A 13,572-nucleotide genomic window follows, 5' to 3' on the forward strand; every position below is an offset into this window, starting at 1 on the left:
ACTAGACTTAGGTCATCACCCTTTTGGGGAAGGGGATGATACATTTTGGTCATATAATGAATATGTGCATTAGGTTAGTCTGGAACTTTTTGTCGCCCTCTCCCAACCCCCCCCCCCCCCAAAAAAAAAAAAAGAAAGGGTAACCATGGGAAGAAAGATGTATATGGATATTAAACAGCCAAATGGGTAGATTGTAATGGGCACGTGCTCTTTTCTTGGCTGCTGTGTATGAGTATGAAACTCCACCTGTTTGGGGGAAATCCCCTTTGTTTTATTGAATGGCAGGACCCTGCCTCTTATTACAGAAAGCAAGGGGCTCCATTCTCGTTTCCTTCCCCTTGGCAGCAGGGGCATGGGCATGTGTCTCAAACTTCATCAATCCTGCCTGGGACTCTAAAACTCTAGCCAGTAATAAACAAATTCCAAGGATAGTGGGCAATTATTCATAGCTGTGGAGTTTAGACTCTGTGTTGGTGACATGTAGCAGAAACTAAATTGTTCCTGTGGAATAGCCTTGATGGTATTCCCTATCCTAGTTTCTCCTGCTTTTGCTCATTTTCTACATTTAATTCTTCCAACTTCCTGCCAAGTATGTAAGAAACTAATTATATTTCCAATAACTTTCTTTTTTAACCAATATCACAATAAATTTCTGCTTAAAATAAGAATTAAGTTCTATTTACTTCTAAGAATCTTGATCTACAAGGAGATATTCTAGTTTTAAACAAATCAAATCTTTAATGTGGTGATCACAAACGCTCATTTATATTTTAAGTAGAAAATGTTTTTAATTTAAAATAGGACAAAATATTATGTTATTCCCTTACTATGTATAATCTGTTATTCTCATTCACATTAATAAGAATATTCGTAGAGAAAAAAAGCCTTTTTGTTGCCCAAGAACAAATACATTAAGTATAGCCCAAATAAATATCAGGAAACCATCTAAGCCACATTAACCCAACAAAAATTTTAACTGAAATTATTTTTTAAAGTTTGTTTATAAAGTCTTTGAATATAAATATGCTAATTTAAATCATTTTGTAAAGATGCTCACTATAAGCCCATGTTATACTTTAAAAGACAGTGAACTCAAAAGTAAAGCAAAAGGCTGATACACTAAGCATTTACCTGACTTTACACACCAGAAATATTATTTTGCTATAACAAATTAAACAATGTTAAATGTTATCTAAGATAAAATAAGATAAAAATGAATTTAATTAATATGACTTTCCTACACTTAAGAATTTAGATTTTATTTTTATTTTTGGTAGTGAAGACTATAAAATGATATAAGTTTTATAAGAAACCACATTTCAGATTATTTTAGATGGTAGCTTGATTTGTACTAAGTTTCCCTATAACTGTATATTACTTTACATTCACATAGTGGCTTTATAGTTTCCAGTGTGCTTTTTGAAAGATAGTATTTCACTTAAATAACATTTCATTTCTCACAGATACCTTGTAAGAACAATCTGAGGCACAGAGAAATATTTCATAAATCTATATTTCCCAAAATGAAGCACCAGAGCCAAGAAACAATCATCAATCTCTTAAACATTTCATGGACTCACACACCTCTTCAAACACCTTGGGAACAAATTTAATACAGAATGGTTGTTATATTAATGTTCATGACTTTTTCTCCTTAAAAACATTTTCTCAACACCTATTCCTTCTGTAAATTTAAAGGTCTTTTCAACATCAGATCAGAAATAAGTGACAAGAAGTGTCCATTATGAACAAATAAAACATTATATTAAAACCACAAAACATTTTGGTAAAGCCTTAAAAATAATTCTCACAAGCCTGAAAAGACAGTAAAGAATAGTCAGAAAATTCAAGACAAAGAGAGGTATGTTTTTACTAGTAAGTTAGGAAGCTTTAAGTAAGTAGAGAGGTAAGAGGGCTGTGTGCACATGTGCATGTCTATCTGGTGAGGGACTGCCAGTATATTCACTGCTTCTAGCCATTTATCTTTTTGTTCTATTAATATCAACTAAAAAAAAATCTAATTTGTGTTTATAATTAGCTGAAAGACTCATAAATGACTCTCACTCTAAGTGGTAGTAAAAGCTAATAGCTCGCTGAGGTGTGCTACATAGTAAGTAGAGAATAAAAAGCACATAATCAAAAATTTTTAAATAAAATCCTTTTGAGAAATGATGTTTTGAGAAAGTCTCATTAAAAACATCTACATCTAAACTTGCTATTATTTTTTAAAGAAAATGTCAAGGAATACCCCAGTAAATACATCATGTGAACAAGTTGATTGAGACATTTAATCATATGACTATTTTCATAGTTTGCATTTAATGCAAAAAAAACACTCAACTTTTTATAAATTAATGAATTCATTTTTAATACACACCTGTCAACAGAACACACTGCTTTACATGTGTAACAAGGTTGTCTGCTGGAGTTCTCAAGATCATAAAGTACAATCACACCATCTGAACCACCTGATAACATGCTAATAATAAAAAAGTTAACATCATTTTATGTATTTCAATTATTTATGTTTATGTATTTCTGAAAATTATGATCTTTAAAAACCCACATATTTTATGCCCACAAATATCAAGTAAAAATTAATCAAGACTTCAATAAACTAAATTTTCTTAATCTATTATTTACAGGATGAATATGAAAAGATTCACTGTGATCATTTAAAATTTACTTTTATGATACCCAAAAAAAGGACAGTAAAACACGATACTTAAAGAAAGGACAGCAGAAAGTAATATATTACAAAGTAATTTTAAATGTCCTAATTATAATTGTGCTAAATAGAAGTGGAATCAGATAGGCTAGCTGATTATTACTGATGCCAGCTAGCTATATGATCCTGGGCAAGTTACTTTACCTGTTTCAGACTTCAAACATTTTAGAAAAGGGAGACAGTTTCATCTAAATCATAAAGTTGATATAAATATAAAAGTAATATGCAAAGTGCCTTATATATTGCCTGGCAAAAAAAATAGTGATCAATAAATATTAGATTCTTTCCATTATGAACATTTTTACTCAATTCATTCAACTTTGAGACCTGTAATATGCTAGGCACTCTGCTAATACAACTGTGAACAAGGTAGGTATGATTCCTGTCTTCGCAGAGTTTAAAATCTAGTAGGGAAGAGATACAGATCTATGAAGTTATAGATCTACATAAAGTATTGCTATTTGCTACTATTATTGTTCACTATCAATCCTCATGTTGCGGACTATTCATTCTGGTTCTCTGATTTTATTCTCTGGTAGATTCCCAAGAGCCATATTCCCTGAATTCTTGCATGTTACTGACAATTTGTCCTTAAAGATCTGACTGGATATAAAATCTTTGACTCATTTTATTTCCTGAATACCTTAGATAAGAAACTTCATTTCTTTGGACAAGTCCAAAATATGTAAATATTTGATATCCCAGTGCACAACATTCATTTACTGGGGGAAGGGAGGAGTCCCTCAGTCTGGCCTGCATCCTCTCATAGTCTGGGACCCTTCAGGGGATGTCTGATCGCTGGCTTAGCCCTGCTTCCCTGACTGCTGGGTATGTTAGAGCAGGCCCAAGCCAGCAGCCGGACATTCCCCAAGGGATCCTTGGCACTGCTGTGGAGGTGGGAGAGGCTCCCACCACTTCTGCTGCATTTGCAAGCCATGAGCCCAGCTTTTAACTGAGTTGTGCTCCCCCTATGGGAGCACACTGACCACCGGGGGCAGCTCCTGCATTGAGCATCTGCCTCATGGTGGTCAGTGCACATCACAATGACAGGTAGTTCCGCCATTAGGTTGATTGGCATATTAGGATTTTATTATTTAGGATTTCTCCTTAGTTTCAACTTCACCTAAGGCATTATATCTTATATGTATTTGCTTGTGTTCCCTATGGTTTAGTCTTCATTTCTGAAACATTTTTATTTCTAATTGTTTCTTGAATCTGATCATCTCATTTCTGAGTTTTTCTAATTACAACTTATGTTATCCTTTCATATCTTTTTAAAATGACTTTTAGTTTTGAAATATTAGGTTAAAGTTCTCATTACTTTATTAGCATATCTTTCTGACACAACTGTGTGATCTATCGGTGCATAACTTTTGCTTATTCTCTTCATTCTTATAATAATTTTGTATGTAATTTGACTTTAATCTGTTCTTTTGCTCATTTTTACATAAAATTAATTTTCTTAAAATTTTTAGAAGGGAGACTTGGTTTAGAATATTTATGTTTTCTACCTCTAGAGCATTTTCTTCTCTTTTGAAAGATGCTCAAACTATGGCAGCTTACTTTCAGAGATTTCCTGGTTATTACCTCTCCCACATTTATCTGGGCCATCTTTTTCCTTTGTTCTAGTGTCACTATATTACTTAATTTGGATTCTATTCCAAGTAGTTCTCCTCAGTATAGGGTTCCGTCCTACAGGGGATCTGTAGTTGATTAGCTAAAGAGATAGAAGAAGCTCTAGCTCCACAGGTCTGTGAACCCCTTGAACATTCAGAATATGCCATCCTCTCCCACTTTCAGCTGCTGTAGTCAAACTAGCTTGCTGAGTTTTCAACTGACTGCTGATTATGTTAGGTATCAGGTCTCTCTGATACCCCAATGCTTTTAATTGCCTTCCCTAGTATACGTGCTGATACCATATAGATCTTGCAGTTACATATCAGTTTATTCCCACTCATTCACACCTTGTGGCTTGTGAGGAAGTATCCTCACTTGTATTTATTATTAAGTGTTATACATTAGTTTTGATCTTGCCATCTTTAATTTCTTTGCTATTTATCTTACTTGTCCATAAAGAGCTTGTGCCAGAAATGAACATTCTTCACTGAGGAAGTCTTGCTACAAAAAAAAATTTCAGCTCATCTAATCTGTGTGCTTAGTGATGTAGTAGATTTACATTCTGGTACAAGCTCCTTATCTTGTGGTGAACTAGTTACAAAGGGTTCATTAATAGCAGCATGTCTTAAGTAGCACCAATTTACAGACTTGTTTTAAGAAAAATTCAATACCAATTTGTAGAACAATTAGGTTAATTTAAAAGCAGTAATTCGAAGTTCTTTGATCAAGGAGTTCTAAAATCCAATTGGTTGTGGGCAATAGTTGTTGTTTTTTTATTCATTAGCTTCATTACATTTGTAGTTTTTACTCTAATCATGTCTATTCAGAAATATTTATAAATTTTAACAACTACAACTTTTAGTTTGGTTGATAAAGTGTTGTAGCTTTTTTGGATACATGTGAGTTACATGTGTTCCACAACCAATTTCAAAAACCTTTATGCTTTATATTTGAGCTTTGTGAAATGCATTTTTTTAAAATCACAGCACTACATGTATTATAACAACAAAAACAAACAAATATTTTTAAAGCTGAACTCTTAAACTAAATTTAAATGGTATTTACAATGCCAAATGTTTCATCTTTGCTAGAATGACTTCTAAAAGCTTGATTCCAGCAACTGGATGAAAAAACCTGAATTATTATTGGAATTGACTGTACTTGAACTACATGATGGCCTGGACATTATTTAACAGTAAGATTATTATTATGTAATAGAGTAAATCCAATAAGAGCTACAGCTTCATGTTTTTATATGGAAAAGATAATCTGGTGTTAAAGAGGAATAAAATTAATTATAAGAATTGAGAAGTTATAAAAGAAAAATTGAGATTTACAGAATGATATGCAAATATATTCTAGGCAGTTGTACCTATTAAAATGTTATTTTCAGGTTAATGTCTTAAAATAACGCCTAACTTTGGAAATATATACTTCTTTACCAGATTTGTATATCCTGGTTTTATCCTAGTTTTCAGTGAATTCACTATAGCTCTCGTGGTGGTTGGTAAATATTAAGTATTTTAGAGCAAGTTTCATGTACATTGGTTTTCTTAAGAAAAAGGATATCAATATTTAATTTTCCAGTAAATATACAATTTGCTTTTTATTTCTCTCTTTGCTGCCAAAGGGTTTGATGCAAAATACAAGTCTTAGCAAACAATGAAATAAATAGTTGTAGATTTTTACCACGCAATGAAGGGAAAAACGATTACAGCGAGAATCCTGACTTCTCTTTATATGCTCTGCAAAAAATTCCTCAGCTTATATTTCTCACACATATAATCTAGAATTTCTTACATTTCTCAATGACTCTGTCAGCTGGTAGCCTACTGGCTCCATGTATTTCACAGATCAAACAACTGATCATTATCCCACATGGCTGACTGGAGAATCTGTACTAAATATTCTTCCGCCAGAATCCAGGACCAAAAGAAATTAGCTGTTCATATTTGCATTATTTTATAAGCAAATGCCCCACAGCTGTCCTTGAATGGGATGTGTTATATTAAGCCTTAAAAAGGTCAGGAAAAAGACAAACGAGTTATTACTGGTCATCTTTCAGATTTAACATGTGCTTAAGTGAGGACTTGTTCACTCTTCATATTTCTCATTTACAGTACTACCATGTGAGGCCAGGACAGAAGATGGAAATAAAAAATAAAATTTTATCAAAACTTTCTTGGCTTATTTTAATGTTAATAATAGTAATAATACTTCATCATATATATGCTACACATAAGACATGATAAACTTTTCTTCAGTTACTTCTACACTTGTTAAATTAACTAGAGGCCCGGTGCATGAATTCATGCACCAGTAGGGTCTCTTGGCCTGGCCTGTGGCATTGGGCTGAAACCAGCTCTCTGACATCCCCTGAGAGGTCCGGGATTGCAAGAGGGTGCAGGCTAGGCCGAGGGACCCCACTGGTGCATGATCAGGGCCAGGCAGGAACACGGGAGGTTGGCCAGCTGGGGAGGGACCGCAGGAGAGCTCCAGGGTGTGTTCAGCCTGTCTCACTCAGTCCTGATCCGCCAGACCCCAACAGCAAGCCAACCAGACTGTCAGCAGCCTGGTGGTCAGTGCACATCATAACTAGTGGTTGAGCAGCCTTAGCATATTATGGTTTCATTGAAACAGATGACCAGACACTTAGCATATTATACTTTTATTATATAGGACAGACTACATGAAGGGTTTTGAACTTTCTTGTAGTCATGTGGGGATCAAGATGAATTTTAAGTAAGGTAATAACATGTTATGATTTGCATTTTTCCAAGCACTTCAGCTGTTGTGTGGGAAATGAACCACACAGTATAATGCTTTGGGTTGATAAGAGTAATGGCAACCATAATGATATGCCAGTTCCTATGCTAATCATTCTATATAATAAAAGCCTAATATGATAAATATCCCGTCAGCCATTCAACCAATTAAAGCATAATATGCTAATGATATGCAAGGCCGCTCAACCACTCAGTATGATGTGCACTGGCCACTAGGGGGCAGAGAGTCAACTGGTTGACCAATAGCTATGACATGCACTGACCACCAGGGGGCAGATGCTCCAACCCATAGGTTAGCTTGCTGCTGGGGTCTGGCCAATCAGAACTGAGCAAGATGGGCCGGACACACCCTGGAACCTTCCCACAGTCCCTCCCTGGCCCCGATCGTACACCAGTGGGGTCACTTGGCTTGGCCTGTACCCTCGTGCAAACTGGGACTCCTCAGGGGATGTCCAAGTGTTGGTTTCAGCCCAATGGCAGAACGACCGGTTGGTATGATACACACTGACTACCAGGGAGCAGATGCTTAATGCAGGAGCTGCCCCATGGTGGTCAGTGCGCTCCCACAGAGGGAGCACTGCTCAGCCAGAAACTGGGCTCATGGCTGGCAAGTACAGCAGCAGTGGTGGGAGCCTCTCCTCGCCCTGAGGGCTCCCAGACTGCAAGAGGGTGCAGGCCAGGCTGAGGAAGCCACCCAAGGGCACGAACTTCGTTGATTGAGTCTCTACTGTTATATATATAATCTCAATGAATCTTCACAATAAACTTGTTGGTATTATTGTTCCCATTGTATAGCTAAGGCTATTAAGAATTAGAAAAGTTAGATAAATTGCTCATGGTCACCCAGCTGACAGGTGGTCACACAGTTAATAAGTGATAAAGCCAAATAAAACTCTGTTTTGCTTAAAACTTAATGTTTTAAAATATACTTTTACTTTTTAATATTTCCCCCCATTAGTCTCTTTGAGAGTAGCGACTATAGTTACATATCCCAACACTTAAATACTTTCTGAGTTAAAAATGAATATATTTATATTAAAGTAGTTAGGAAATGTCTATCTGGCAAAATTTTGTAGGTATGAAGCTCTAGTAATCCCAGATTAAAACTTTACAACTTAAAATTTTTACTAATATTTATAAACCTTTACATAATTAACCTGAAAGCAAGATTTTACTGCTTCTCACTTAGAAAGAAAAATGTATAAACTTACTATCTCCCTTCAATAGGTTCAATGTCCAGGCTGTTAACTCCATTGCTGTGAATCCTTTCAACATCTCTGTCTTTGTTTAACTCCAGTCCCAAAACCCTTTAAAAAAAATTTTAAAATTAAACAAGGTGGGGGGGAGGGGAGATAAAATAAAACAATAAGAAAATAATTCAAACATAAAAAAAAATGTCCTTACTCTTACTAAGATTAGATACAGTACAAAAAGCCCTGGCCAGATGGCTCAGTTGATTGGATCATCCCATATGCCAAAAAGGTTACAGGTTCACTCTGATCAGGGCACATACCTAGGTTGTGGGTTCAATCCAGTGTTTCTCACATACATATTTCTTTCTTTCTCTCTCCCTGTTATCCTATCTCTCTAAAATCAATAAAGACATCTTTGGGGGAAAGGGGGACTTAAAAAATGCAAATAATGTTTAAGTCTCTTTCTTAAGTTTTTATGGATTTTTAAATTTTAAAATTTCAAAATATAAAAATATTAACAATCCTGTAAATAATTTTTCCTGAAGTACTCTCTTAAACTTAATTTATATAGGTTCCAGATGTGGGTTTCTATGTTACAAGAACTGTATATTATACCATGTGCTAATGTCTTAAAATAACTCCTAACTTTGGAAATATATACTTCTTTACCAGATTTGCATATTCTGGTTTTCAGTGAATTTACTATAGCTCTCGTGGTGGTTGGTAAATATCATGTATTTAGAGCAAGTTTCATGTACATTGGTTTTCTTAAGAAAAAGGATATCAATATTTAATTTTACACTAATATACAATTTGCTTTTATTTCTCTTTTTGCTGCCAAAAGGGTTTGATGCAAAATACAAGTCTTAGCAAACAATGAAATAAATAGGTCAAATCTTCTACTGTCACTATATATTAGGACCCCCCTCCCCCTCCCTTAACCCCTAATCCTTTCCCGCTGGCAACCACCACACTACTGTTTGTGTTCATAAGTTTGTTTTATACCCCACATATGAATGAAATCATATGGTTCTTAGCATTTTCTGAATGACTTATTTCACTTAGCAAAAAATTCTCAAGGTCTATCCATGTTGTTGCAAATGATGCTATTTCATCCTTCCTTATGCCTGAGTAGTGGTCCATTGTGCCACATCTTCTTTAGCCAGTCCTTTAAACTTAATTTAAAAAGTGTATTTTATTAATTTTTTATTCAGATATTTAGAGACAAATTTTCATGGAAATTTAAACTGATAAATTCAGCTGAAGACACCTAGTGGACAAAAACTTAAATTACCGTATGTTAAATAAATTCCAGGAGCATTTCCTATGCCTTAGGTGTAAATATAAAATGAGAATGTTTAACTCAACAATTAGGCACATTTAAATAAAGCCAATTAAATATTTATAAATAAATTAATAATATCATAAATTAAGATGAATGAAATTTTTGATATTCCATAGCTGTAAACCATCATTATTCTGGTCAGGCTATTAAAATTAAATGAGCCGAAACCGGCTTGGCTCAGTGGATAGAGCTTCGGCCTGCGGACTGAAAGGTCCCAGGTTCGATTCCAGTCAAGGGCATGTACCTTGGCTGCAGGCACATCCCAGGTAGGGGGTGTGCAAGAGGCAGCTGATCGATGATTCTCTCTCATTGATATTTCTAACTCTTTATCCCTCTCTCTTCCTCTCTGAAAAAATCAATAAAACATATTTAAAAGAAAGACTAAATGAGTTAATACATAAAAAGTGCTCATTACAATGCCTAGACATAGTAAATGCCTAGTGAATGTTAACTATTAAAATTGTCTCAATCTCTAGCATGTTAAAAATAATTTACAATAATTTAACCAGAATGATTTCTAAATTCGTTATTGATGAATGATATTAATTTATATGAAATGTTTACCCCACTAAATTAATCAGTTTAAAAAAAAACAAAAACAATGTAGTGCTAGAAAAGTTTCAAACTGATATTTTTATAGCAGCACTGATAATTTAAACCATTTTGGATATCATTTTAGCACTAGGAAGTTGATATAAAGATATACATGGCCCTTTGTCTTCTGGAAGACAGTTTAGCCTTAGGTTCACTTACTATTTCTCTGACCTTGCCCAACAACAATAACAGTTAATAATAAAAGTCAGCTATTTAATGACATTGTAATCAGTGGTAATAGTAAGCATAATAAGTGGTAATCCTAACTCGTAGAATTCCTAGATAGTAGATTATATTATTAAATGCTTTTCCCGAATTTTAAACTACGGTAAGATATCAGTAATTTGCCCAAGGTCATTCATCTAATAATTAACTGAACTGCATCTGAACTCTGACTTTTTCTTTCTCCAGATCACCATGCTGTCCTGGCATTTCTAAATTTCCACCTAAAAATAGTTTTTTTTCCCACTGAAATTCCATTTCTTCTTAAAATATTTTTTCCATTTAATGATTAGTATTCAAATTATGACAGAAATATGTGTTTCCTGTAACAAGTAAAATATTAAACAATCATATACAAAGGTAATCCATCATCCCTTCCTTGAGTTCTCTTCTAACAATGAGAAACATGGCATTCATTATCATTAATGTATTAATTTATCTGGTCAGTCCCCCTATATATAACTAATCTCCTATCACTACCATCCCCTTCGCCAATAAGGATGCTACTCAGGAGGCTTGAGCTTCGATTTCTGCAACTCCAAACTCCCTTATCACCTTGAGATTGTGAGTTCCCACACTCAGACTACCTCCTCAGGCTCTGAGATATCACTCTGGGCCAACCTAATTCCTGTTTGGAAGCCTACCTCTGCCCAACCTCAAGACTTTAGGACTGAATTGTTTGGGAACTATGAGAAATCAAAATGAAGGGAAAGTGGGAGGGTAATATTGTAAGATAGGGAAACAGGGGTAAGGTGTGTGTGGAAGGAGGCAAAGTGTTAATAGTAAAAAAGAGTTAATATCGCAGGTCTGAAACTGCTACCCTTAGAAAGGCTTACTTGCAAGATTGGCCCTTGCCTGGTTTCTGGGATGAGAATGGCTCACGGGATGAGGATGGTTCACTGTGCCTGAAGTATTTGGAGCAAACAATATGCTTTATGTGGAATGCGTGCTTTCCTTCTGGGAGGCTGGGATTTGTATACATTCTAGCTACGTGCGTGTCCATACACAGAATTTTAATAGATGCTCCAAAAGAGGAGTAGAGCCGAGTTTGGTAAGAGGAAAGTGATAGAGAATAAGGCCAGAAAGTATGAGGCAAGGCCAACATAGCTATTGATCCAATTTTTAACTGGCCTATTAGAAAGAAAGGGTAATGTTTTCTATACCTGCGTGTGGACTCCGCTCTTTGTAGGTGAAGAGGGTCGTCCAATCCGGCTTGTCGCGCCGACAAAAAACCTAGCATCCCGTTCTTGCGCGCAAACAGGTACACTGGCGGCGTCCATGACAGAGCTCGGGGGCGGGGCTCTAACAACGCCACCTCCCATTGGGAGAGCCAGGAAGCCATCTGACCAATGGTGAGCGCCGTTACTGGGAGGGCGCGAGGCCAGTGGGCGTTCCCGGGCTGGTGGGCGGGGCGTGCTTGTTGATGTCGCGGCGGACCCCGCAGCAGCAGCAGCAGCAGCAGCAGCAGCAGCAGCAGCAGCAGCTCACGCTGGGACCCGGGGGGCCGCCATGGGCTGGTCTCAGGCTCTGGTCCGCGCCGTGTGGAGAGCGCTGTCCAAGGAGGTGAAGGAGCTGGTGGGCACGGACCAGTACGGGAACAAATACTACTACATCCCGGCGTACAAGAACTGGAGAGGTGAGGTGCCAGCGGGGGCGCGATCTGTGCACGGGAGGGGACAAGAAGGGCGCCCCGTAAACTAAAGCCACGTGCGACGCGTGTGATGTCACCTAAGGGGACAATCCGAGTTCGTTCGCCCCGCCACTCCTTCACGTTGGTGATTTTCACGGACCGCTTCGTGCCGCGGCTCGGCCCGGCCCGGCCCGGCCCGGCCCGGTGCTGCACCGCAGCCCTTGGTCTGTGCGTCCGGCCCAACCTCCGCGAGCTCGGCACACCCCCATCTCTCCCCGCGCGGGCATCTGACGCCCCAGGGTGGGTCCTTGACTTTGGGCAGCGTAGACGGGGACAAGTCCGCCGAGATCTTATAGCCGAGGTCCTCCGAGGGGCCAAAAAGTTGCCTTTCCTCCTCCCGGGTCCCGCTGGGACCGGCCGGAGTGGTGTAATGGAAGGGGACTATCTTCAGCGCCTCTGCTTTCACCTCCTCTTCGCGCTGACCTTTTTTCCCAGTGGTTCGGGACTGTCTCCAAGCCGCACCTTCCTTCCCATCAAAACCTGTGAGAGTAAGTCAGTGTACCCTAAGCCAGTGGAAAAGTGATCCCCACGAGGCTCCACGTTACCTTTCCTGCCAGTTTTCAGACCAAGGCCCTGTGGAGCTTACTTGACAGTACGTGGCTCTAAATCGTGAGATTTCTATGTAGAATTCGTGCGAAGTACTTAGTGAGATTTGAGGAATGAGGGGCGTTCCTGTCCGCTGAAATCGCATCACCTAGCGGTAGTCGTCAGAACCTCTGTGGGGGCCCCACACCGCGATGCAAAAGGTTTTAGGCTTTGGGGTTAAAAAAAAAAAAAAGGCTTGGTTTAGAATTGTCAACTTTTAAGATCTAAGCGTTGAGGGATCGTGGAGTATTTGTCCTCCATAAGTATCAGCCTCTTCGCTTCAAAGTTAGAAATGATAATAATAATAACCATTATATTAAGAAGCGGTAAAACTTACCCAAAGTTGTGTTCCATTCATTTCTCATAACTCTTGACAAAGGGAACTGCTTTCTCCTTCCTCACACAGCACATACAAAGTGCATTCTGTGATTTATCACTCAAAATTGTTGGCCTAGCCTTTTTCTGTAACTTAGTTTAATATTTTAGATGTTTCCTTAATGAGCTGCTAAACTCTTTCAGGGCAAGGAATAGCTCTTTAAAAAAAAAAAGTCCACGAAGAAGCTAGCATAGGGAATTCTATGGCAGATTTTAAGCAGAGAGAAAGATATTTCTTTTCTATAAGTTATCAGTAACGTTTAAAAATACACAAAACATCAAATTGACTTGTAATTGAAGTGTAATTTACATTCAGTAAATTCTATACTTTTTGGTGTATGGTTTTATGATTCTTGAAAAATGTTTAGAGTCCTGTAACTATCGTTGCCACAATCAGGATACAGAACAGTTCCTTCACCCCACCCCACCCGCACCTG

At 37.5% G+C, this 13,572-nt stretch overlaps 2 protein-coding genes across 8 annotated transcripts in view; one reads left to right on the forward strand and one right to left on the reverse strand.

The window, feature by feature from the left end:
- ERCC8 (ERCC excision repair 8, CSA ubiquitin ligase complex subunit) overlaps window positions 1–12,084 on the reverse strand; it is a 32,490-nt gene extending 20,406 nt beyond the window's left edge. For 2 of the 7 annotated variants that reach the window (XM_036409692.1, XM_036409690.1), the window contains exons 1-4: window positions 11,970–12,084; window positions 11,649–11,933; window positions 8,343–8,438; window positions 2,378–2,479 (exon numbers count right to left, since the gene is read on the reverse strand). In XM_036409692.1, coding sequence (XP_036265585.1) covers window positions 2,378–2,479; window positions 8,343–8,438; window positions 11,649–11,827 — 377 coding nt within the window. In that variant the 5' untranslated portion in view covers window positions 11,828–11,933; window positions 11,970–12,084. Of the gene's footprint in view, window positions 1–2,377; window positions 2,480–8,342; window positions 8,439–11,648; window positions 11,934–11,969 lie in introns of those variants that run through there. The other 5 variants (XM_036409691.1, XM_036409693.1, XM_036409695.1 and 2 more) reach the window with 5 other exon arrangements.
- Window positions 11,993–13,572, forward strand: part of NDUFAF2 (NADH:ubiquinone oxidoreductase complex assembly factor 2) — a 93,551-nt gene continuing 91,971 nt past the window's right edge. The window contains exon 1 of the mRNA XM_036409703.2: window positions 11,993–12,121. Coding sequence (XP_036265596.1) covers window positions 11,995–12,121 — 127 coding nt within the window. The 5' untranslated portion in view covers window positions 11,993–11,994. The remainder of the gene's footprint in view (window positions 12,122–13,572) is intronic.

Source organism: Pipistrellus kuhlii, unplaced genomic scaffold (assembly GCF_014108245.1).
Source record: "Pipistrellus kuhlii isolate mPipKuh1 unplaced genomic scaffold, mPipKuh1.p scaffold_m20_p_4, whole genome shotgun sequence".
NCBI classification, from domain to species: Eukaryota; Metazoa; Chordata; class Mammalia; order Chiroptera; family Vespertilionidae; genus Pipistrellus; species Pipistrellus kuhlii.